This window comes from Lactuca virosa, chromosome 7 (genome assembly GCF_052849685.1).
Source record: "Lactuca virosa cultivar CGN04683 chromosome 7, Lactuca_virosa_CGN04683_v6, whole genome shotgun sequence".
Classification (NCBI taxonomy): domain Eukaryota; kingdom Viridiplantae; phylum Streptophyta; class Magnoliopsida; order Asterales; family Asteraceae; genus Lactuca; species Lactuca virosa.
Window position 1 is genome coordinate 232,293,849 of NC_136432.1, and position 26,503 is coordinate 232,320,351.

The 26,503-nt window shown below is 37.9% G+C and overlaps 1 protein-coding gene across 1 annotated transcript; it reads left to right on the plus strand.

Annotated features, from left to right (window-relative positions):
- The first annotated feature begins 5,929 nt into the window (after positions 1 to 5,929).
- On the plus strand, positions 5,930 to 8,948 carry LOC145124002 (uncharacterized). Its single transcript, XM_079059209.1, has 2 exons — positions 5,930 to 6,110; positions 6,716 to 8,948. Exon 2 carries the CDS (start codon positions 7,004 to 7,006, stop codon positions 8,822 to 8,824), a length of 1,821 nt encoding a protein of 606 aa, XP_078915335.1. The 5' UTR covers positions 5,930 to 6,110; positions 6,716 to 7,003; the 3' UTR covers positions 8,825 to 8,948.
- Positions 8,949 to 26,503: the final 17,555 nt, after the last annotated feature.

Genomic DNA, 26,503 nt, shown 5'->3' on the forward strand with positions numbered 1-26,503 from the left:
AGTGAATTATTCCTGTATACACACACGAAGAATCACGATGAAGTCACATTCACAAATGAAAAAGATAGACAAATTCATGTAATATTCATTTCAATGCAATTAAACTTATATTATTTTTATTTTGTATGTGGCCTATACAGAAAAAACAGGAAGAATTGGAAGCTGAAGGTGCTGAATTTGAGGAAGACAAACTATTTTATGATGTTGTTGGTGGTCATGACAAAAAAAGAAGACTTTATGGATTAGGCTCTTTTGCAAAGGTGGTTCCCAATATTAACGGTAAAACGGATGTATCTTACATTCCGGAAACAAATGATGAAATGGAAGAAATGAGGGAGCTTGTTGCTAAACAAAAAGAGAAAAACGAAGAGCTTAAAGAAATAATGAAGGTCCAAGAAGAACAATACAATGCAAGAGTCGGGCAACTTGAAAAACAACTTAAAACGGCAATGGATCTTATTAATGTCATTACAAAACAACAACACTAGTAGGTCATAAAGTGTTGATATGTTTATTGCAAAGTATTTATTTTAGATTAACCATTTTCCATTTTCTATGTAATAAATAATTATTGTATTATTTTGTGATATAATGTTATTTGATTTTTTTGTTATTTTTGTTTTTCATATATTACTACAAAATAATTTGAATTTAATTTATGATGCGTGTATGGGGACTATTTTACGATGGAAGGGGGAGAGAGAGAGGTAGAACACGCGATTGTGAGGGTAGAGAAGAGGATAGGGTTAGTTCTTACTTCAAGACCTATTGAAGTAAGAACTAGGTTGAATGCCAAGACATATTGACACACAACACAACACACGATAAGAGACCTATCTTATGTGAGAAATAGAGCAAATTGCAACTAGTTCAAGTGATGTTTTATTCATAGAAATCGGCCCTATATATAGTTGATAGGAGCCATGAGTTACAAAAGTGAAAAGGCTCATCATTAAGAGCTTTTATTTAACTAGTTCATTAACTACTAGCCAATAACTACTAGAAACTCCCAAAAACTCTTCAATTTTCGTCCATCCTACACACAAGACTAGGAAACGGTTCAAATTTCTTCCATGATCACCAACAAGTCCAAAAAAACGTGGTCACAACTTCCATGTAGCCAAAACAAATCGGCCCACCCCATTTCAAGCCCAAATCCACGAAATCAGTCACACTCCAAAGCCTAGATTAGTAAAGCCCACCTCCTTGGCAAATAATCCATTTTTAATTGGGCTATCTAGGTCCAAACAAATATCATCTCCTCACCCTTTGAAAGGAATTGACCTCAATTCCGCAAGGCCATCATCATCAAGATAAGGGGAGAGATCCCCGACGTTGAAAGTTGTGTGTACTCCGTATTCTCCTGGGAGTTCCACCTTGTTGGTATTGTCATTTGTAGAATTTGTCACTTCCACACATGTATCATTCCCTCCTTCTTCGAAAGGAATTGTCCACAATTCAACAAGGACTTCATAGTGTTGTTCTTCGATATGAACCTTCCATCTGTGGAACACAAACCAACTTCGTTTATGAACCAGATTAGGACCACGTAAATACTTGGGACTTGGATCTTCGCATTGATTAATCCCTTATTCTTTGCTCTTAGAAAAATGGTTTGTAAATATATGGATACCATCCTTCTTCTTTCTTTCGCCTCAAACTTCACACCATCGGTCTTCGTGTTTTTGAACAATGAATGAATAATTAATAGAAATATGTTTTGTTTGTGGACAACACAGAAAATTGGCATATGAATTGCCACACAATGCCTCTTTTTGTGACTGATTGCTACCACCATGGACACATTTTTTTTGGAAATCATCATATCATCATTTGGAGTGTACAAAATTCTGTCATCATCCAAAAATAATTGGTCTTGTTGCTTTTGAGTCACGCATAAAAAGTCTCCATATCCAATTGCACAAAACTTGTTATCAAATGTAATATGCATGTCTTTTTTCTGTTTCTGATCAACGAATAAAGACAAAATAGAAACACCATCTGTAAAATCCAACCTCTCACCACACTTCCTCCTCTCATCAAGACCTTCTTGATCAATGAAGCTTCCAATTTGGATTTCTTTAATATCTTTAGAAAAGGAATTATGTTCATAAAATATATGAGAACTAGAATTTTTGTGGCACTTATACTCATTGGTTCTCATGGTTGTGAGCTCTTGGAACGAAATTTGTTGTTCAGCAAAAGTCACCATTTCTTCAACAATTTTGTCCATATCAACAAAATTGATTTCTTCCACAAATGCTACAACAATTTCATCTCCGATCACGAAATTAGTTTCTTCTTCAATTTCTTCAATAAATTCCTCTTCAACCAAGAAATTTATTCTTTCACAAAATTCCCCTTCCCCATCGGTGTCGTAGATAGGATCAGAATCTTCTTCCTCCTCTTCTTCAAATCTCTCTTCCTCTATTTCTTCTTCTTCATATAGCTTGCGTAATATTTTCGGAAAACAATTTCTGAACTGGAACTGAAATCAAACAAACTTAGCAGGATTTTTTTTTGAACAAGAACTCAACAACACCCAATCGAAACTGGGCTCTGATACCACTTATGATGCGTGTATGGGGACTATTTTTGGATGGAAGGGGGAGAGAGAGAGGTAGAACACGAGATTGTGAGGGTAGAGAAGAGGATAGGGTTAGTTCTTACCTCAAGACTTATTGAAGCAAGAACTAGGTTGAATGCCAAGACCTATTGACAGACAACACAACACACGATAAGAGACCTATCTTATGTGAGAAATAGAGCAAATTGCAACAAGTTCAAGTGATGTTTTATTCATAGAAATCGGCCCTATATATAGTTGATAGGAGCCATGAGTTACAAAAGTGAAAAGGCTCATCATTAAGAGCTTTTATTTAACTAGTTCATTAACTACTAGCCAATAACTACTAGAAACTCCCAAAAACTCTTCAATTTTCGTCCATCCTACACACAAGACTAGGAAATGGTTCAAATTTCTTAAATGATCACCAACAAGTCCAAAAAAACGTGGTCACAACTTCCATGTAGCCAAAACAAATCGGCAAAGCCCAAATCCACGAAATCAGGCACACTCCAAAGCCCAGATTAGTAAAGCCCACCTCCTTGGCAAATAATCCATTTTTAATTGGGCTATCTAGGTCCAAACAAATATCAATTTATAAATCAATTATCCATCCGTCCATATGGAATCTACTATATAATATACACCACGGAAATTGCTAGGGATTCATGACCATAGAATTTGCTAGGAAGTCATCAAACGAAAGTTGCTAAGGATTCATCACCATCAAATTTGCTAGGGATCCACAACCATGGAATTTGCTAGAGATTCAATACAACGAAATTTGCTAGGGAATCATCACCACAGAATTTGCTAGGGATTCATCACCACGTAATTTACTATGGAATCACCACCACAAAATTTACTAGGGATTCACCACCACGGAATTTGCTAGGGATTCACCACCATGAAATTTGCTAGGGAATCATCACCACAGATTTTGCTAGAGATTAATTACAACGGAATTTGTGATGAAAGAACTACCACGAAATTTGTGATGGAATCCTACTACGGAATACGCGACGGAACACCATCTACAACGGATTTCATTTCGTTGTCACAATTACGACATAATGATTGTTTCTCTAGCAAACTCTCGCTACGGGGTTTTGTGGGACGGAAATCGGTCGTCGCAAATTCCGTCGCTATTCGTCTTTTGCAACGAAATTTCAGCTTTTCGCAACGGATTCATTCCCTAGAAAAATCGCGTTTTTCTTGTTGTGTTCCCACCAACCCATCTAAATATTAAAACGTCAGTCGGTTTAAGGGTTGAGATTCATTCTGTCGGGTCAGTCAAAAAATTTGCAAGTGCTTTTTTTTGGCGGAAACCCCGACGCCCTTAAATATGTCAAACAAAACATCCCTAAACATATCTTGCCTGTATTTCAATAAAAAAAACTAGAATCCTTTTCTCAATAATAAATTTATACATGTGATTTTTAAGTTATGACCAATTTCTTGACAGCTAATTTGTTTAACATATTGTTTGGCAAAAATTTGTTAACTTATTATAATTTAGGGTTTTATACATAAAAATAGTTTATTGTAAACTAGCTTATATGATATATGACAGTTCATCAAACGTAGTTTAAATGTGACTATTTTTCTACAAAAATATTAGCCTTAAAATTTTTAAAATGTGATTATTTGTATGAATGATATTTTTACAAAGCATCCGTTTTTCTTACTAATATGCTTATCAATATAAATAACTTTCGTTATACTTTATACATATTTTCAATATGATTAACTTTTATGATGCTAATGTTTAAAAAATATAAATACTTTAAAATATGATAGATATTAAAATTTTAATCTTTTTAAATAGATATCAAAATTTTCAAAATTGAATAATTTTAGAACATAGTTGACTCTTATGATATCAAATTTTTTTCATACGCTATCATATATTTCCAACCTCAATATTTAAATATCTTAAAACCAAAAAATAAATATGGACTATTTATTTAAGAAAAAAGAAAATCAAAAACACATTTGCTGTACTATTTTATACCAAAGCCGGTTAGCCGCATATAAACTATAAGCGGCTACAAAAAAAGCGGCGGCTGGAAAGTTGAAGTACAGACAAAAGACATTGGACGGATGCACTTTTTATTGGTTGTTGGCACGAGATTGCCACGTCATCGATTCACCTCCACCACTAATTTATAATACCCCATCTTACATCACCATTACTTCTCAAATGACGAATTTACCCCCGCCACATTACTACAAACAGGGGCGAAATGGTCATTTGCGGGAACAACGTCGCTTTCGCTAAAAAGTAATCAAACGTTCCGTCGTCGTCTACCCTCCAAGCGGTCCAAAAGACAGTTGTACGTTGAGGGGTATTTTCGGTAATTTGTCCAATAATAGAAGTAGAATGTGCAATGTGTTGCACACTCCAAAATAATTCAGTATTCAATTAAATATTTGAGGAAGAATATTTAATGCTTGTGGTCCTTATACTATTTGGAAAAGTATGTTTGCCCTTTCAAGTACAAATTTAATGTTTTTAGTCCTTTACGTGTCATGAATTTCAACCATTGTACAAAAAATAATGTCAACATTATAAATTTCATTAACCAAATAGAATATTTTTTTAACTTAAATGTCTTTATCATAAGAATCTTTTGCTTTTATTTCCCAACATAATTTCAATTATTTTCGTTATAAATTTTCTTTTTTGAATGATTTATATCACGTTTGAAAAAAATGAAACTAGAAAAGATAAAAATGAACATTTCTCATTAAGCAACTAAATGAAAATTAACACTACACAATTAGTACTTTAACAAAGCTACACCTATCTTGCTAACATAAGCCTAATGTTCTACTTGTTAAACTAAATTAACTAACTCTAACGACTATTTATCATTTAACTACCTTTATAAATTTTTATTAATGTTAACATTAATAGTTTAAAACCTTTATTGCAGCTCAATATATAAAAAATATGTTGTAATTATTGCACTTGTAACTTAAACTCCTAGAGAATCTCTTTCTTTGTCAAAAATAATATAAACCATTTGGAGAATATTGATGTTAATTATAGAGACTGAGTTTTTTCATAATTTATTTTTCCCAAAATAATTTTTATTTAGATTTGATATATAACTCGTGTTTGAATATACCCTTATAGAGGATAATGGGTATTGTAGGTGTTGATGTAGTTTTGACTTTTTGATTATTTAATATCAAACTTTATATCAACTACTTTTTTTCAAATTGTAATCAACTACTTTTCTTTATATATTAAGTAAATATATATTAGGGACCAAATATATAACTTAACTCAAGATAAAGGGCTAAATTGATAGTTTCCCAATAAATATTCTTGGGCTTTTCAATTTTCACTTCATTACCAAATTATTACTCCACTTGTTCAAACATCATCTTTCCCCTTCTTTCTCTCTTTCTCTTTCTCTCTCGCAAACTCATTCCAATCAATTTTCTATATCTGTCAACTGTTGTTCTTGGCTGGATTCTGATGCTTTAAATGTCTTCTTAGATCTGCTAACTCCGCCTGATTTTGCTTCTTGAGGTGTGTTTATGTTCATCTTCTGAATTTCATACATCTATTTTAGTTTTCCATTACTGTATATAATAATCGTTGTTTTTTTCTTCTACAATTCGACTTCTGATTCTGCTAGGGTTTACATATTGAGGAGTTTTATGCTCTTTCTTTAAGTTGTTTCTATTCTTATCATTCGTTTCATTGTGTTTGTCTGATTGAGAATTTAAGACCCTTATATCGGTTAACAGTTCGTTAATTGCTCATAATAAGTTAGCTAGAATTAGATGATGAGATTACTGAATTTCACTTTACTATTGTTTACCTTTTTTAATTTTGTAGCTGCTTGTTGCTAAATCGAATCACTTCATCTTATACCCTAATTTTTTGTCGTCGTCTACAACATAACATCATGTTCGATTGTATTCTATGCTTCAAGTGCTGTTCATTTTTACTTTGATTTTACTGATATACGATATTAAATTCTACGGATGAATTTTGAACATTCAAATTCGAAAACAATGATGTTTATCAGAATTCAACCGATTGATGTTTTAGGAGCTTTAAATTTTGTGATTCATTGAACTACTTTCTTCAAATTTGGTATTTAAGTGTCTCTGTTCCTTGAATTGCAGGTGAATGAAGCTCAAAGACTTATCCATTAGGAGGAACAGAGAGTTCGCTGATCTAAACATCCCAATCTTCGTTGACTACGTAATCGGATTTTATCCAAGAAATGTCATCAGATACACCTCCCAATTGAAACGTTTCCATAAGTGGAAAAGGTAATGGATAGATCAGACACATCTGGATTTGTGAGTGGTGGAGCTAGCCTATTGGAAACTTTTCTATTTCTCTTCATCTTGATATACAGATTATTCTAGATATGCTCTCCTAGTTTCCTACAAACACTTTCTTCAAAAATGGTATACAGTAACCCTAAAATGGATCTCAACAATAGTCTCGCACTTGTTTCTTGTAATGGTGACACAACATTAAGCTTGGATTGCTTTGGTTATGGCGGAAACACAACCACGGCGTCTGGATATGAAATCAGCCGTGAAAAACCAACCAGTCCGCCGCCGGCGGACGATGGCTGCAGATTAGTTCTCGGATTAGGGCCCACACCTAGTATATATTCTAATGATTATTTCTCCACCGGAACCATAACCAAAAAACCAACAAATGGATCAAAATTGAACATGGGAATGGAATGCGAAGGTGATTCCGTTCTCAAATTAGGGTTTTCCGATCATTCTGTAACTGATCTGAATCCATCTTTTTATTCTCATAAAACTTGTTTTGACGATGAGGGCTCAACATCGGCAAAAAAATCCGGCGGCTATATGCCGTCGCTTCTTCTAGCTCCGAGAATGAAAACCAGCGTTTTTGAGGCGGGAGAAAACTCTTACCATGGTCCTCAGGTAAGCTCAGAACCCTCTGCAATCTCCGACTACTCCATGGGAACAATCTCCGACCACCAAACCAGCAACTCCAAAAAATGTAAGTTTTCCGGTTGCACAAAAGGTGCTAGAGGCGCAACCGGCCTCTGTATCGGCCATGGCGGAGGTCAGAGATGTCAGAAACCGGGGTGTAGCAAAGGAGCTGAGAGCAGAACCGCGTACTGTAAAGCTCACGGCGGAGGGCGGCGGTGTCAGCATTTAGGCTGTACAAAAAGTGCAGAAGGTAGGACGGAGTATTGCATTGCCCACGGTGGTGGGAGACGGTGTGGCCACCCATCGGGGTGTAGTAAAGCCGCTAGGGGCAAATCAGGACTTTGTATTAAGCACGGCGGAGGAAAGCGGTGTAAGGTTGACGGATGTACTCGTAGTGCTGAAGGACAGGTTGGTTTGTGCATCTCTCACGGCGGCGGCAGGCGGTGCCAGTTCCAAGGCTGTAACAAGGGAGCTCAAGGGAGCACAATGTATTGTAAAGCTCACGGTGGTGGTAAACGCTGTGTGTTCGCCGGTTGTACGAAAGGAGCAGAAGGTAGTACACCACTTTGTAAAGCACACGGCGGCGGAAAGCGGTGTTTGTACGACGGCGGTGGGATTTGCCCTAAAAGCGTTCACGGAGGGACGAACTATTGTGTCGCTCACGGTGGCGGCAAGAGGTGTTCAATCGCCGGATGTACGAAAAGCGCACGTGGCCGGACTGATTGCTGTGTGAAGCACGGAGGAGGGAAGCGGTGTAGATCTGAAAACTGCACAAAAAGCGCGCAAGGAAGCACCGACTTCTGTAAAGCTCACGGCGGCGGAAAGCGGTGTAACTGGGGCGGAGAAGGGACGTGTGAGAAATTTGCGAGGGGGAAGAGCGGGCTTTGCGCCGCCCATACGAGTATGGTTCAAGAAAGAGAAAACAAGAAGAGTAACTTTGGAATCGGAATCGGACCAGGGCTCTTCCATGGGTTAGTTCCGGCGCCGCCGGCGTCGGCGTCGGCGTCAACCGTCGTGAGCAGCTTTGAAAACACGTATTCTTCCTCCGGTGTTAGTATCGTCTCTGACTCCAACGACTCCCTAGAAAATCCCGCCAAACGACAACACCTGATTCCGCCTCAGGTACTGGTTCCTTCGTCGATGAAATCCCCATTTTCATCATCGTTTCAATTGAGTTCAGACGGAAGACAAGGTGGAGAAAGTGGGAGGAGATCGGAGTTGGCGGTGCCGGAGGGCCGGGTACACGGCGGCGGACTGCTGTCGCTGCTTGGGGGGAACCTGAAGAACGCAAGCATTGATGGTGTGTAATTTTAGGACACGTTTGATTTGTCGAAGTGATTTTTTTTTCTTTATTTTTTAGTGTGTGTGTATAATTGGTGAGACTCCTTTTTGTTGTATGATAATTGATAAGCATTTGTTGTTTGTGTCTAAATTCTTCCGACCTTAATAAATACGACGAAAGAAAAGTAATTTTATAATCATATAATCATATAATGCGTGGTGGTGTGTAGTGAAAAAACAAGTTAAATAGTTTTTTTTTATTAGGAAATTGTCAGAAAAGTCCCAATATTTTTAGGAAAGTTACACTTTAGTTCTAAGATTTTTTTTGAACATAAAAGTCTCGATTATTTGTAAAAACACGATAATATGTCATTTCATGTTAAAAGAAAAAAAAAGGCTTCTTTTTGTAAACTTGAGCCAAAATGAAATAATCGGGATTTTTATGTTAAATTTTTTTTTTGGGACTAAAGTGTAACTTTCGTGAAAATATTATGACTTTTCTAACAATTTCCCTTTTTTATATGTTTAAAAATACAGTTACTACTTTATAATCAGTAACTTTGATATTTTTCGATTAGTTTTGGGCTTATGGCTACGCCCCTCTAAATGAATCTCAAGATGAATTTGCTGATAGGTTACAAATTAAATGGTAACTTTTAAAGAAACAAACAATCCCTATGACCTTGAATTGAATGATTAGTGTCCAACTGAGTCTCTTCTTCGGTCTCTCTAATCGGATGTTGTGTAATACTTCTACTCTGAAAATTGGTTTTCTGAATAAAAAAATGACTTAATTGCGAACACCTAAAGAAGGAAAACACTTATCATTGGGATTGGTTTGGTAGATCCAAACTACCCTTCATTGAGATTCATTAATTCCAAGACAAAGCATTAGATTGACGTCATGTAGTTTGATGCCCTCAAATCTATAATTTATTTTGCAATTTTATCCATATATGATATATTAATGCCATCCCCTCATCTATAAAATCATGTTCTCATTTAGTCTCATACTTAGGTTTAGTCTCAATGTCAAATTCTGGTTTCTCTCAAATTCAAATTGCGGGTCCTTTGAACTTTCCCGTATCTCACATCTACCACTTGTTGGCCCTCTAGAACCACCTCAATGATGTGAATTATGAGCATAGATTTGGCATGCGGAATTAAAGAACACACAAAGAACATGGTGATTTGGGTGTCTAAGAGATGTATTTGATCATGAAAGTTGTTACAAAAAAGTATAAGCTAGATCTAGACAAATAAATAGCTCACACTAACAGACTCAATGTTACATCTCTCAAACACACATCTACAAGTGGTATGGAACCCACCTTATATAGAGGTGTTTACATCTCTCTCTCTCTATATATATATATATATATATATATATATATATATATATATATATATATATATATATATATATATATATATATATATATATATCATGTCACAAGGATATACTACCACATGCAAGTGGGTCTACATGAGTCAAACCATTACAAAGTCATATATGGATAACTTTGCATCCCAACATTCTCCTCCTCAAAGTTATGAATGAATTACCCGCTTCAATCTTCCAAAATCTAGCAACTTCACGAACCAAGCCTCAAGCGTGACACATGTAGAAATGAACTTCAAATCTTCAATTCTTCAATGACTTTCCAATCCGGGTTCTAGAGTGTGAGACCATACAAACCGAGCATCAAAATGTAATCAGGAGTATCCAAATCTCCATAAGATTACCCAAAAGTTTAGCATAAAAGCACACCCCAAAAATCCTCAATAAGTCTAAACCCATCATGAACTGGGAAAACCCAAATCACTTCCAAATCTCCAATCAAATCACTTCATAAACTTCGTTGCTCAAGGTCACTTCGGTCTTCAAGTACGCGTAATATGAAAAATTCAACTTTCTTTCGAATTCCCATATTTAAATCTCTCCCCCTTTTTATAATTGAAAAATGATTATAAAACCAAAAAGGAATGAGAAAACGCTCAATTCGGAAATTTTCTATCCAAATCTCCCCCTTAACACATGGCATAAACGTTTTGCAAAAATCTGGAAAATCCAAAAAAATCTCAATTTTCGAGTTCGTTCACGGACCGCCTTTGACGAAATTTCACAAATTTGGGTAGAAATTGTCAATTTTGAGATTCTGCGGTGACCCTGTGCGACCAAAACAGGCTAAGATGTGAAACTCTACCCCATTTGCGAAACTGGGCATAAAGTGTTAATTCGCATTAACTGCAGGGGCCTGTTTCGAAAATAATCCCATTTCTCATAATTTTTGGCCCAATGTCGAAGTTGGGTAAATTCAGCCATTTCGCACAAACTCCAGGGATCGAAACGAAACTTCAGCTTTTAACTCCATTTTTGTTCCCATTTCGAAGTTGGGTAATTTTTGCCACTTCGTTAAAAGATCAGGGATATAAATCGAAACTCTGTGTTTTCTTCCCAATTGTTTGTACCAGTTGACTATTCGCTTTTCGTCTAGAGGACCTCGACAACAAACCACGTATGGGTCCTCGTCAACGAAGAACATACAGGTCCTTGATAACGAAGCATCGACCTTACGACCATCGACATCAAATCCAAAATCAACCCTTCGCTTTCAATCAAGCAACGTTGACTATTGACTCCAACCTATCCACATCGAAATCGATCGACCCAAACCTGCGAAATCAAAATCAACATCGACTCAAGTCTTCGTTCTTTGATCAACCCAACACATCGATACCCAGTCAAACCTCGATTCCAAACCATTTATTGACCCATTGACCATCTGTTCGTCATCGATATATCAACACAAAAGTGAAGTCCAAATTTAACTACCCATAACGAAGCCTTCAAAATCGACATCAATACTTCCCATTCCAAAATCACAGCCTTCGCTTTTAGTTTTCAACCCCAAATCGATCCAAAATACTGATCCTCGATATCGACTCCAAGCCTTCGGTCTCAGTGAATAACCATCGACATCACGTTAGGACCATAGACATTGAACCAAAAGCAGTCATCCCACAATATCGATTCCTTCGACCCTTCGAAATCGAATCATCAACCCTTTTTCCAAAGCGAATTTGATTACAGGCCATTCAATTTCCAAATCACGTTCAAGAAGCGAACATGAACCAACTCACAGTGTTCAACATCAAGAACACAATCCCAATCAATTTCGAAATTAAACCCAAATTAAACTTGAGTTCGACATCAATAGCCTCAAAACAACTTGTATTAAACAATTTCAGCATTCAAGTCATCGAATCAACACATAGAAATCGAATTTGACTTTTTATGGGTTTGACTTTTCGAAGTCAAAGATCAACAAACATCAAATTGATGATTCTTACGCCAAATTTCTAATCAAAAACATGTTTAACCAACTGTTCTTCATCTTAATCAAGTGTTCTTGGTCAAAATCTTTAAAATCAAATATTCAATTTTTGATTTCTAAGTTATGACTTGAATAAAATCGGTTTCATCATATACCCAATCATATGAAATCGAATCCCATTTTCAGATTATCAATCAACATCAAACGATTCTTAGAAACGATGGGATGAAAACGAAACTCAAGAACAATTGATTAAGAACTGAGATATATGGAACTAATAGTACAACTGAGTAAAGCATGCGTACAAGTCGATTGATGAACAACGATATTTAGAGTAATAACAAATGATATTGGATCAAAACAAATATAAATGGGCATAAGGTAAACCGATTATGAATAGTATTGGATTGCAATTTGGGCTCAAAATGATTTATGAGCAGTAAAGATTCGAAAATTGGTTCATAAAATGAATTTTGGGCTAAATCAAGAATGATGAACACTAATAAATCCATAGAATCAAATCATATGTAAAATGCTTTTTGAACTCAATTTTGATTCAAAACAACAATTGCGAATTTAGAATCAGATCAATCAAAAGAATAGGATTGGATAGGGATTGATTAATGAAAAAATTATTGGATCATAACAAATAGGTTTTTCAAAAAAAGTTGATCCAATGAGTCAAAATGATCAAAAATTCAAGAACGCAAGCACGAATCAAAGAGATTTAGAGAGATCATCGACAGACTCACCATAAACGTTCCAATTGTGTTGAATGAAGCCAAACCGAGAATCGTTTCTTCAAAAAATCGGTTTGATCTTCGAAGGCCCGCTCTGATATCAATTGATGTGAATTATGAGCGTAGATTTAGCATGCGGAATTAAAGAACACACAAAGAACATGGTGATCTGGGTGTCTAAGAGATGTATTCGATCATGAAAGGTGTTACAAAAAAGTATAAGCTAGATCTAGACAAATAAATAGCTCACACTAACACCCCCAATGTTACATCTCTCAAGCACACCTCTACAAGTGGTATGCAACCCACCTTATATAGAGGTGTTGACATCTCTCTCTCTCTCTCTGTCTATATATATATATATATATATATATATATATATATATATATATATATATATATATATATATATATATGTCACAACTAGCATTTTAGCTAGGAAATTCTATTCTCGTGTAATCGTTCAACTATTGTAAAACATATACTCTAAGCAAATATCACTCAGTGCTCATTTAAATTCACCTTTCATGTTCATCAAAGAGTCTGAAAACCCTAAGAATCCCGGTTTGAGTCCATATTAGACTAGGATTTCCTTGTTGGGCCTGATGGACCAATAAACATCCAAGTCAACTATTATGGGCTTGGAAACCCTATTTGGATTCTAAATGGACCCAATTCACAAATCTATAACATTTTGGACCATTTGGGCCTTGAATGATTCTTTCTAACCCTAATGGGCCTTATTAGGCCGTAGCTAATCCAATTAACCTTAGTGAGCCATAAACCCATTTTTTTATTCTATTTGGGCTGTAAGTGTTTCCAAGGGCCCAATGGGCCGAAAATTTTATGATTAGGTTCCAAAAATCCTAACTAAAGTTTATTGGGCTCAAACTATTCCATTCCTACCTTTTTGGCCCAAACTCTCGGCCCAACACCATTTAACAAAATTTGGAAGTGCTACCTCCATATTGTTCACCATGTAACAATGCATGGTCTCACATATTTCCATGCAAAGTCACCTCATCCTTCTCTCCCCTCTCTTCTTGATATCTCGGCCGAGAGCTAAGCACACACACACACACACACACACACTCTTCCAAACACTTTCCAAGCACTCTCCAAATACTCTCAAAGAATCTTCTCCTTTCTCCAAGATCTCGAAAATTGGCTAGAGTTCTAAGGATCTTCATCAAGTCATTCCAATCTTTGGTAAGTTATTGTCAAACACAGATATCTTTTTTCATCTTAACATGAAAAACTCCTTCTTACATAGTTTTATTCCATGATCACGCCTTAGAAGCTTCATAAGTTCGAGATCCACTTCAAGGTGTTGCTAGGACCAAAATCCTTTCCATTCTTTCTTTAAAAATCGAAACATCAAGCAAAGGTGATCTTCATACCCCCTTGTTTCGGTTTTCATATGATTTTTGGGGGAGAATACAAGTAAAATGTGTAGATCTATGTGTTATATGCATGTCTTGTGTGAATTCTTAGTTTATTTTGTAAAAATGTGTTAGATCTAAACAAATCTCGACATTCTAAGTGACATTGAGTAAAGATCCATGAACTAAGACACTATATACATTATACTATCAAGCCAAAAGTGATTACATGTTTAAGAAATAAAAGTTAAAACAAAAACCTTGTTAAGGGTCAAAATTGTCAAGAAAACAAAAGATAAGGGCAAAAAGTGACATTTATGTACTCATAGGGACCAAACAGGTCCTACGTGTATAAAAAGGGATTTTTATGTTAAACATACTTTCCAAAGGGCCAAAAATGTAAATTTGAGCTTAATGGGCCAAACATTTGGGCCTCAAGGTTTCGACCCAAATTTGCGAAAAAAATGAAGTTTTGGGATTAAAAATGTTATTTGGCCAAAGTTTGAGTCAAAAATATAAATAAACCAAATTTAGGGGTGAAAATAACGATTATTTCTAAATTGGACCAAAAATGTAACTTTTATCAAAATTGGGCCGAAAGTGCAAATTTTTACAAACAAGGGGCTGAAAATGCAATTTTCTGTAAAACTGGGCCTTAAATGTCAAAATATATATTTTTGGACTAAAACCGTGAATTTCTAGACATTGGGACAAAATTACAAATTATTACAAATTATGGACTAAAGTGTCATTTTTACAAAACTTTGGGCCTTAATTGAACAATTTGAAACTTATCGACCAAGAACGTCGTTTTCACAAAAGAGGACTTTTTATATTCAATTCAGTAAATCTCGTACTAAAACAAATAACGAAATAATAACAAATGGACGTAATACAACGATAACAAATTTATTGGGCCTAATATTCACGTTACATGGCCAATGGGCCTTAAGGGCCCATATAAGTGTATATCGAGCCCAATATTTTCCATGACATGTTTATTGGGCCTTGCGACCCATTTACATGTTAATCTGGGCCTGAACTATGGGTCACATGTTTGTTGGGCCTTGGATGTCCACTTACATGCCTATTGGGCCCAAATTACCCACTTACATGTTAATGTGCCTTTGTGACCCAGTTACATGCTAATTGGGCTTGGACTGAAATTCACATGCTTAGTAGATTGTAACTATACCTTTACATAACTCTTGAACTTTGTATACGTATAAATGTACCTTTGGATGGATAACGCATAACATACATGTAAACATTAAACATAGTACGAAAGGTTAAGAATCTAGTGAGACGTGTCGGGTGGCACCTTGAGTGTACAGTCGTAGCTTGTAGTTATAATCAGAGTCTCCTGGAGGGAGAGCGAGAGTTTGAGGATAGATCTATACGGGTGACCCCCCACGCCTTAGGTGTTCGCTACAGCTAGACTAGGCCAGTCTAGGGCGACAAAACCTTGAGCAAATACCGACATTTGGAAAAATGTTAAGACTGGCAACCTAGTCATTATCATGTATGATTATAACGGCTCATATAGAGATCCAATACCAATTTAACCTTTCGAAGATTAACCCTTCGATTGTGTCAATACGAAACAACTTAATTAATGATCCAAGAACCTCGACATTATTATAAATAAGAAAATATCGGATTTTCTGGGGAAATACTATTATTCAATTATCACTTACTTACAATACAAAGAAATCTAAACTACATTCATATACGTTACTACTACGAAATTCACACATGCATCTATACTTGATTTTCACATCATTTTCAGACATTTTACAGAAAATATCGGATTTTCTGGGTTTTTACAAAAGCTACAAAGACTTTTATCAAAACATACTTATGAACTCACCAACATTATATATGTTGACCGTTTTCAAAATAACTTGTATTCTCAGGTAATCGTTAAGCAGGAAGATTTTCAAGTATGCATGGTTTTATTTTATGTAACCTCGCTCGTCGTACCATTAATACTTTGAACTTATGTAATTTATAACAATGTACTTGATGTGAACAACGTTGGTTGTTATATGTAATGTTGGCGATGAATGTGTTATGTTTCATGTATATTCATTGTGATGATAATTCAATTGTTAGTCACACGAGCCCCCCGGACTTTTCCGCCGTCTGGTTCGGGGGTGTGACAAGTTGGTATCAGAGCAATGTTTATAGTGAACTAGCATATCTAACCATACATGATATGCAACTATAAACACAATGGGACCAAATAACTCTGAATAAAACAAAATTTCACACTTATGTGTGTAAATTAGAATAGTAACCTAACAATACTTAATAACAGCTTCTGGAGGAAACCGAACACTATGATTAAACCTGGGCAGTTATGTAGTCATATTAGGGATAAATATAGCCTGATCAACTATATTTATTCAGAATACGACCAACATGTGTTCGGGAGTAATCATAGCGGGAAATGAATCCAAAAGCCTACCTCACTCTCCAAAAACTCTAGGGAACCCAAACTTAAATAACTAAAAATATACTATAGGGATAATCAAAACGTGATTTATTTATTCACTATCGTGCAGTCAGTATGGCTGGTTTCCACCTTCCCGGAGATCCTTATTTTCCCAATCAGGGAAATAACGGATGGCTAGAAGAGTCTGATGAGGAACCTGAAGAGAACCCCGAGGAAGAGGAGGAACCGGAAGAAGAAATCGAAGAGGGGCCTGCGGAACCTGTGGCGGATGTTGAAGAAGAAGAGTCTGGTGACGACAATGATGATGATTCCGACGTGGAGTCCGTAGTCATCAACCCACCGTACCCCGTGAGGGTGCCAGCTCACCGAATGGGCCCTAGTGGCCGTACACCTCCCTGGGGTATCGACATTTGGAGGTGGAGCAGACAACAGGGACAGCGACCCCTGTTTGGCATGGCTTGAGAGTTCTATGACTTGAGGGATGGAGGACCGGCTGACCGAGCACTTCCAGTCATGGTGAGACGATTGAGGAATACTGGCGATCTAGCTCAGAGCACCGCCGATCAGATGCACCAGATGCGGACTAGGGTTGAGCGGGTGGAGCAGGAAATGCGAGAGGTTATCCGGGAATTCCACATAAGGCAGGTGAGGTGGGAGGCTCGACTTCGAGACGCGGAGTGACAGGTGGCTCACCTTCAGGGAGCATCCACTTCCTCAGCACCACCCCCTGGCACATCCGACCATGACTAGGACCAGCCGTATCTATCGTTAGTATTATGTTTATGTGATCTATGCTATGTACTATCGACTCTATGTTTAAGTGACCACACTACTCATATGGTGGTTATGCTGCCGGATTTTATATTTCCCCCATGTACCGTATGCCATCTGGCAAATTTTCATGTATCAAAACTATTAGTATTAATGAAAATGCTTTATGTTTTATCATGACGTTGTCATCTGCTATGTGTTTTATTTTCCTTGTTTTATGTTAATGCATGAAATTACTTAAATACACACACTATACGCCTAGTCTATGGGATCCCAAACTCGCAAAACAATAGGCACTCAACATCTTTCCATTCCATGACAGAAAGATGCCTCAAAGACCCAACCGTGGAAACAACGCAACACCGACCCCACCTGAGATAAACTCGGTTGCATTCTAGGCAGCAGTGTCCGCAGTGGTCATTGCAGCACTTGCGCAGATTCGCAATGGAAACAACAGAGAAGGCAACAGGCAGGGAGCCGGAAGCACAAATCAAGGGACGAACCACGGAGCCGCTCGAACATGCACCTACAAGGACTTTACCAACACCAAACCTCGGACCTTTAATGGGACGGGAGGCGTAATAGCTCTTAAGCGATGGGTTGAGAAAATAGAATCCGTTTTCGAAATCTGCGGGTGTCCGGATGAGTGTAAGGTCAAGTTCGTAGCCTGCACCTTCATTGACCAAGCCCTCTCCTGGTGGAATGGCCACATAGAGGCCATGACACTCCCGATGGCGAACGCGATGCCCTGGGAAGAACTTAAGGAAATGATGCTGGCTGAATACTGTCCAAGAGGCGAAATCCAGAAGATGGAACAAGAGTTGTGGAACCTCACGGTTCAAAACTCCGATATCGACGCATATACATCCAGGTTTAGTGAGCTATCTCTTATGTGTCCCGGAATGATCACCTCAGAAGGGAAAAAGATTGAGAGGTTTATCTGGGGATTGACTGCACCTATCCAAGGGAATGTCATTGTGGCAAACCCTAAGACGTTTGACAGTGCCAAGAGACTGGCCAAGAAATTGTATGATCATGGAAACAAAAAGGGTGCCAAAACAGCAGAAGTGGAGGTGAAAAAAGAAGGCGAGAACAAGAAGGGGAAAAACAACAAGCGAAAGGGAAAGCAAAACTCGGAATCGTCTCAGAAGCAACAAACAGTGTCTGTCCATGCTGCAACACAAGCTACCACCACACCACATGCTCCAGCCTCATCCACGCCAAATACCCCAAAGCAGTATTCAGGAAATCTTCCCAAGTGTAGCAAATGAAACTTCCACCATCATGGGGAGTGCAGAGAGATGAATTGCACAAGGTGCAACCGGAAGGGCCATACAACAAAGTATTGTAGGACTCAGCTTCAACAGAACAAGATGACAAACAACAACAACAACAACAACAACAACAACAACAATAACAACAACACCAATGCTGGAGCCAGCTATACCTGTTACGGATGTGGGAAACCGGGCATTTCAGGCGAAACTGCCCCAACGCGAACAATCAAGGGGCAGGGGCAGCAGGGAGAGTGCTGACAATGGGTCAGGGTGAAGCAGTGCAGGACCCAGCCGTTGTCACCGATACGTTCCTACTTAACAACTCGTATGCATGCATATTATTAGATAGTGGGGCGGAACGAAGTTTTGTTAGTAATAAATTCAAACACTTGCTAAATCAACAACCCCAGAAGCTCAACGAAGCCTTTACGGTGGAAATGGCTAATGGGAAAACGGAAACAACCAAAGATGTCTATATAGGATGTACAACCACTCATTATAAATAAATTTGATGCCTTAACACTAAACAACCACTCGTTCCAAATAAATTTGATGCTAGTAAATATTAGGAGTTTTGATGTGATCATCGGCATGGATTGGTTAAGCCCCCATCATGCCGATATTATGTGTCACGAGAAGGCTGTTCGCCTTCATCTTCCTAATCACGAAACCCTAATAATCTACGGAGATAAACCCGGCGCAACCCTTCGCCTTATCTCAAGTATCAAGGCACAAAAGTTTCTACAAAAGAAGAACTACACATTCCTTACTCATGTGGTGGATAAAAGCAAAGAGGAAGCAAGCATCCACAACATCCCAGTGGCGTGTGACTTCCCGGATGTGTTTCCAGAAGATCTTCCTGGAATACCCCCAGAACGACAAATCGAATTCCGAATCGACCTAGTGCCTGGAGCCACTCCAATCGCTAAATCACCCTATAGGTTGGCTCCTGCTGAAATGTAAGAATTATCAAGCCAACTAAGCGAACTCCTGAATAAAGGATTCATTAGACCCAACTTCTCGCCATGGGGAGCTCCGTTCTTTTCGTTAAAAAGAAAGACGGATCTTGCAGGATGTGCATCGACTATAGGGAATTAAACAAACTCACCATCAAAAACCGGTATCCACTTCCACGAATCGATGATCTATTTGACCAGATCCAAGGAGCTAGTTACTTTTCAAAGATAGATCTGAGATCTGGTTATCATCAACTCAAAGTCCGAGATGAGGACATTCCTAAGACTGCTTTCCGAACTCGTTACGGTCATTACGAATTCGTTGTAATGCCCTTCGGTCTAACAAATGCCCCCGCTGCATTTATGGACCTCATGAATCGAGTCTGCCGCCCATTCCTTGATAAATTCGTAATCGTTTTCATCGATGATATTCTCGTGTACTCTCGAAGTGAAGAAGATCATAGCCAACACTTCCGACAGATTTTAGAAACCCTGCCGGCTGAAAAGTTGTATGCGAAACTCTCCAAGTGCGAATTCTGGCTCCGCAGTGTAAACTTTCTGGGCCATGTAGTCAGTCAGGAAGGAATACATGTGGACCCCTCCAAGATCAAAGCAATCGAAAACTGGGCAATTCCGGCAACACCAACAGAAATTCGCCAATTCTAAGGGCTCGCAGGCTACTACCTAAGATTCATTCAGAACTTCTCCAAGATAGCCAAACCCCTCACCACATTGACACAAAAAGGCGTACCCTTCAACTGGACCGGGAAGCAAGAGCTCGCCTTCCAAACCTTAAAGCAGGCCCTCTGTAGTGCTCCAGTACTATCCTTACCGGAGGGAACCGAAGGCTTCATAGTTTACTATGATGCTCCGAATCAAGGTTTAGGTTGTGTCCTCATGCAACGAGAGAAGGTAATTGCTTATGCATCCAAACAACTAAAAACTCATGAAGTAAATTATACCACGCATGATCTCGAACTGGGGGCGGTGGTCTTCGCCTTGAAAATTTGGAGGCACTACCTATACGGTACCAAGTGTACCATCTTTACAGACCACAAGAGCCTCCAGCACATTCTAAATCAAAAGGAAATAAACATGAGGCATCGAAGATGGGTTGAGCTGTTAAATGATTATGAGTGTGGGATCAAATACCATCCAGGCAAGGTTAACGTAGTAGCCGATGCCCTGAGCAGAAAGGAGTATTCAAGTCGATGTGCGAAGACTCTGTCAATCACCATCCAATCTCATCTAGCCTCACAAATCAAAGAAGCCCAACTGGACGCATTGAAGCTGTAGAATGTCTCTAGTGAATCACTACGAGGAATGGAGAAGGAGCTCGAAGTTAAAGACGACGGAACCCACTACTTCATGAATAGAATATGGGTTCCCAAATTTGGGGGATTCAGAGAGATAGTCATGCATGAAGCCCACAATACGCGATATTCTATTCATCCGGGGTCAGATAAAATGTATTTGGATATCAAGTAGCAATATTGGTGGCCTAATATGAAGGCAGAGATAGCTACTTTCGTGGGCAAGTGTCTTACTTGCGCCAAAGTGAAAGTGGAATACCAAAGGCCCTTGGGACTATTGCAACAACCAGTGATACCCGAGTGGAAATGGGAAAGGATTACTATGGACTTCGTGACCAAATTTCCAAAGACAGCAGACGGATTGGATGCTATCTGGGTAATTGTCGATAGATTAACAAAATCCGCTCATTTCCTGCCTATAAAAGAGTCCTACAAGATGGAAAAGCTTACTCGAATCTACCTCACGGAAGTTGTGAGACTCCATGGAGTGCCAGTATCTATTATCTCGGATCGAGATAGCAGATTCACTTCAAGATTCTGGCAATCTCTTCAGAAGGCAATGGGAACACAACTAGATATGAGCACTGCCTACAACCCACAGAAGGATGGTCAGAGTGAGCGTACCATCCAGACACTCGAGGATATGCTCCGAGCTTGCGTGATTGACTTCGGAAAGTCATGGGATACCCACTTGCCTCTGATCGAATTCTCCTATAACAACAGTTATCACACGAGCATCAAGGTTGCTCCCTTCGAAGCACTTTATGGTCGTAAATGCAGATCGCCCCTATGCTGGGCTGAGGTGGGTGACACTCAACTAGCAAAAGGGAAACCTCCAACCAGTGCTCTTACAGGACCTGAAATCATCCGTGAGACGACCGAAAAGATAGTCCAAATCAAAGCTCGACTTCAAGCATCGCGAGACCGACAGAAGAGTTATGCTGACAAGCGGCGAAAGCCATTAGAATTTCAAGTCGGGGATCACGTGTTGTTAAAGGTCTCTCCTTGGAAAGGAATGATTCGCTTTGGGAAACGAGGAAAATTGAACCCGCGATACATTGGACCGTTCGAGATTCTTGCCCGGATTGGTCCAGTGGCGTACAAGCTGCAGCTACCCGCCGAGCTCATCAACGTACACCCGGTGTTCCACGTCTCGAATCTGAAAAAGTGTCTATTAGATGAAACCCTTGTCGTTCCTTTGGAATAGATTGAGATAAACGAGAATCTCCTGTTCGTTGAAGAACCAGTTGAGATTATGGACAGGGAAGTGAAGCGTACAAAGCAAAGTCCCATTCCGATTGTGAAGGTACGATGGAGCGCTAAACGTGGACCAGAATTCACGTGGGAACGTGAAGACCAAATGAAGCAAAAGTACCCTCACCTATTCTTTCCTTCACAAACCTAGTTTTCAAAAGAATTTTGGGACGAAATTCCCTCTAACGGGGGGATGATGCCACAACTAGCATTTTAGCTAGGAAATTCTATTCTCGTGTAATCATTCAACTATTGTAAAACATATACTCTAAGCAAATATCACTCAGTGCTCATTTAAATTCACCTTTCATGTTCATCAAAGAGTCTGAAAACCCTAAGAATCCCGGTTTGAGTCCATATTAGACTAGGATTTCCTTGTTGGGCCTGATGGACCAATAAACATCCAAGTCAACTATTATGGGCTTGGAAACCCTATTTGGATTCTAAATGGACCCAATTCACAAATCTATAACATTTTGGACCATTTGGGCCTTGAATGATTCTTTCTAACCCTAATGGGCCTTATTAGGCCGTAGCTAATCTAATTAACCTTAGTGAGCCATAAACCCATTTTTTTATTCTATTTGGGCTGTAAGTGTTTCCAAGGGCCCAATGGGCCGAAAATTTTATGATTAGGTTCCAAAAATCCTAACTAAAGTTTATTGGGCTCAAACTATTCCATTCCTACCTTTTTGGCCCAAACTCTCGGCCCAACACCATTTAACAAAAAAAAATGAAAAATGAAATGGAGGGGGGTTGACTTTGGAGGTGCCACCTCCATATTGTTCACCATGTAACAATGCATGGTCTCACATATTTCCATGCAAAGTCACCTCATCATTCTCTCCCCTCTCTTCTTGATATCTCGGCCGCGAGCTAAGCATACACACACACACACACTCTTCCAAACACTTTCCAAGCACTCTCCAAACACTCTCAAAGAATCTTCTCCTTTCTCCAAGATCTCGAAAATTCGCTAGAGTTCTAAGGATCTTCATCAAGTCATTCCAATCTTTGGTAAGTTATTGTCAAACACACATATCTTCTTTCATCTTAACATGAAAAACTCCTTCTTACATAGTTTTATTCCATGATCACACCTTAGAAGCTTCATAAGTTGGAGATCCACTTCAAGGTGTTGTTAGGACTAATATTCTTTCCATTCTTTCTTCAAAAACCGAAACATCAAGCATATGTGAGCTTCATACCCCCTTGTTTTCCGTTTTCATATGATTCTTGGGGGAGAATACAAGTAAAATGTGTAGATCTATGTGTTATATGTATGTCTTGTGTGAATTCTTAGTTTATTTTGTAAAAATGTGTTAGATCTAAACAAATCTCGACATTTTAAGTGACACTGAGTAAAGATCCATGAACTAAGACACTATATACATTATACTATCAAGCCAAAAGTGATTACATGTTTAAGAAATAAAACTTAAAACAAAAACCTTGTTAATGGTCAAAATTGTCAAGAAAACAAAAGATAAGGGCAAAAAGTGACATTTATGTACTCATAGGGACCAAACAGGTCCTACGTGTATAAAAAGGGATTTTTATGTTAAACATACTTTCCAAAGGGCCAAAAATGTAAATTTGAGCTTAATGGGCCAAACATTTGGGCCTCACAGTTTCGGCCCAAATTTACAAAAAAAAAAATGAAGTTTTGGGATTAAAAATGTTATTTGGCCAAAGTTTGAGTCAAAAATGTAAATAAACCAAATTTAGGGGTGAAAATAACGATTATTTCTAAATTGGACCAAAAATGTAACTTTTATCAAAATTGGGCCGAAAGTGCAAATTTTTACAAACAAGGGGCTCAAAATGCAATTTTCTGTAAAACTGGGCCTTAAATGTCAAAATATATATATTTTTTTGACTAAAACCGTGAATTTCTAGACATTGGGACAAAATTACAAATTATTACAAATTATGGACTAAAGTGTCATTTTTACAAAACTTTGGGCCTTAATTGAACAATTTGAAACTTATCGACCAAGAACGTCGTTTTCACAAAAGAGGACTTTTTATATTCAATTCAGTAAATCTCGTACTAAAACAAATAACGAAATAATAACAAATGGACGTAATACAACGATAACAAATTTATTGGGCCTAATATTCACGTTACATGGCCAATGGGCCTTAAGGGCCCATATAAGTGTATATCGAGCCCAATATTTTCCATGACATGTTTATTGGGCCTTGCGACCCATTTACATGTTAATCTGGGCCTGAACTATGGGTCACATGTTTGTTGGGCCTTGGATGTCCACTTACATGCCTATTGGGCCCAAATTACCCACTTACATGTTAATGTGCCTTTGTGACCCAGTTACATGCTAATTGGGCTTGGACTGAAATTCACATGCTTAGTAGATTGTAACTATACCTTTACATAACTCTTGAACTTTGTATACGTATAAATGTACCTTTGGATGGATAACGCATAACATACATGTAAACATTAAACATAGTACGAAAGGTTAAGAATCTAGTGAGACGTGTCGGGTGGCACCTTGAGTGTACAGTCGTAGCTTGTAGTTATAATCAGAGTCTCCTGGAGGGAGAGCGAGAGTTTGAGGATAGATCTATACGGGTGACCCCCCACGCCTTAGGTGTTCGCTACAGCTAGACTAGGCCAGTCTAGGGCGACAAAACCTTGAGCAAATACCGACATTTGGAAAAATGTTAAGACTGGCAACCTAGTCATTATCATGTATGATTATAACGGCTCATATAGAGATCCAATACCAATTTAACCTTTCGAAGATTAACCCTTCGATTGTGTCAATACGAAACAACTTAATTAATGATCCAAGAACCTCGACATTATTATAAATAAGAAAATATCGGATTTTCTGGGGAAATACTATTATTCAATTATCACTTACTTACAATACAAAGAAATCTAAACTACATTCATATACGTTACTACTACGAAATTCACACATGCATCTATACTTGATTTTCACATCATTTTCAGACATTTTACAGAAAATATCGGATTTTCTGGGTTTTTACAAAAGCTACAAAGACTTTTATCAAAACATACTTATGAACTCACCAACATTATATATGTTGACCGTTTTCAAAATACCTTGTATTCTCAGGTAATCGTTAAGCAGGAAGATTTTCAAGTATGCATGGTTTTATTTTATGTAACCTCGCTCGTCGTACCATTAATACTTTGAACTTATGTAATTTATAACAATGTACTTGATGTGAACAATGCTGGTTGTTATATGTAATGTTGGTGATGAATGTGTTATGTTTCATGTATATTTATTGCGATGATAATTCAATTGTTAGTCACACGAGCCCCTGGACGTTTCCGCCGTCTGGTTCGGGGGTGTGACTATATATATATATATATATATATATATATATATATATATATATATATATATATCATTTCACAAGGCTATACTACCACATGCAAGTGGGTCTACTTGAGTCAAACCATTACAAAGTCATACATGGATAACTTTACATCCCAACACTCTATTTCCTCTACCACATGTTGGCCTCCTTCTTCATCCCCTTCCAACTCTTCTCCAATGTGTAAGGCGAGGATCCAACTTAGTCCATCATATTTTCTTATTTGGTTTTAGATAAGAGATCACCTTGGGATTTTGGCAAGATACCTTATTGTGAACCTTTTGCAAGCAGTTTTTACATTGGATAATTTTACCCTTAGGTGATACTTGTGAGAACTTATCCTCATGTTCAGAAACATGCTTCTTTTTCTTGATGGATGGCCTTCTTGGCACCCTTCTTTTAATATGCTTCTTTCTCTTGATGGAGATTCCACCCATAAATTGCTACCACTAACTGGTAGTATGTTAGAACCATAAGTCAAAAGGAATTTCTCCTTAGCAAACCAAGTGCTAATGAAAATCATAGGATCTTGTTATGTATATAGAATAGATTCGACATGTACTCAGAGGATCTTGAAGTCCCCTTTAACAGTTGATTTTGTAGCAGCCCAAGATATATTTTTGAACTCCACACCACTATACACCTTTCTAAAGTTGGCATAGATATGCCTGACACGTTGTCTGTGTTGTACAAGTGGTAGGATTTCCTCTGTAGCCTCAAGAAGTCCTTACTTATAAAAAACAATTACATTATTAAAGTAAATATGAAGTACCTTGTATATACTTGTAAATAAAGAATAAAGTATGTATGAAGTACCTTGTGTTGATCAGAAATTA

Excerpts from the sequence above, each read along its gene's own strand:
- LOC145124002 (XM_079059209.1), top strand. The coding sequence starts at position 7,004 with ATGGTATACAGTAACCCTAAAATGGATCTCAACAATAGTCTCGCACTT.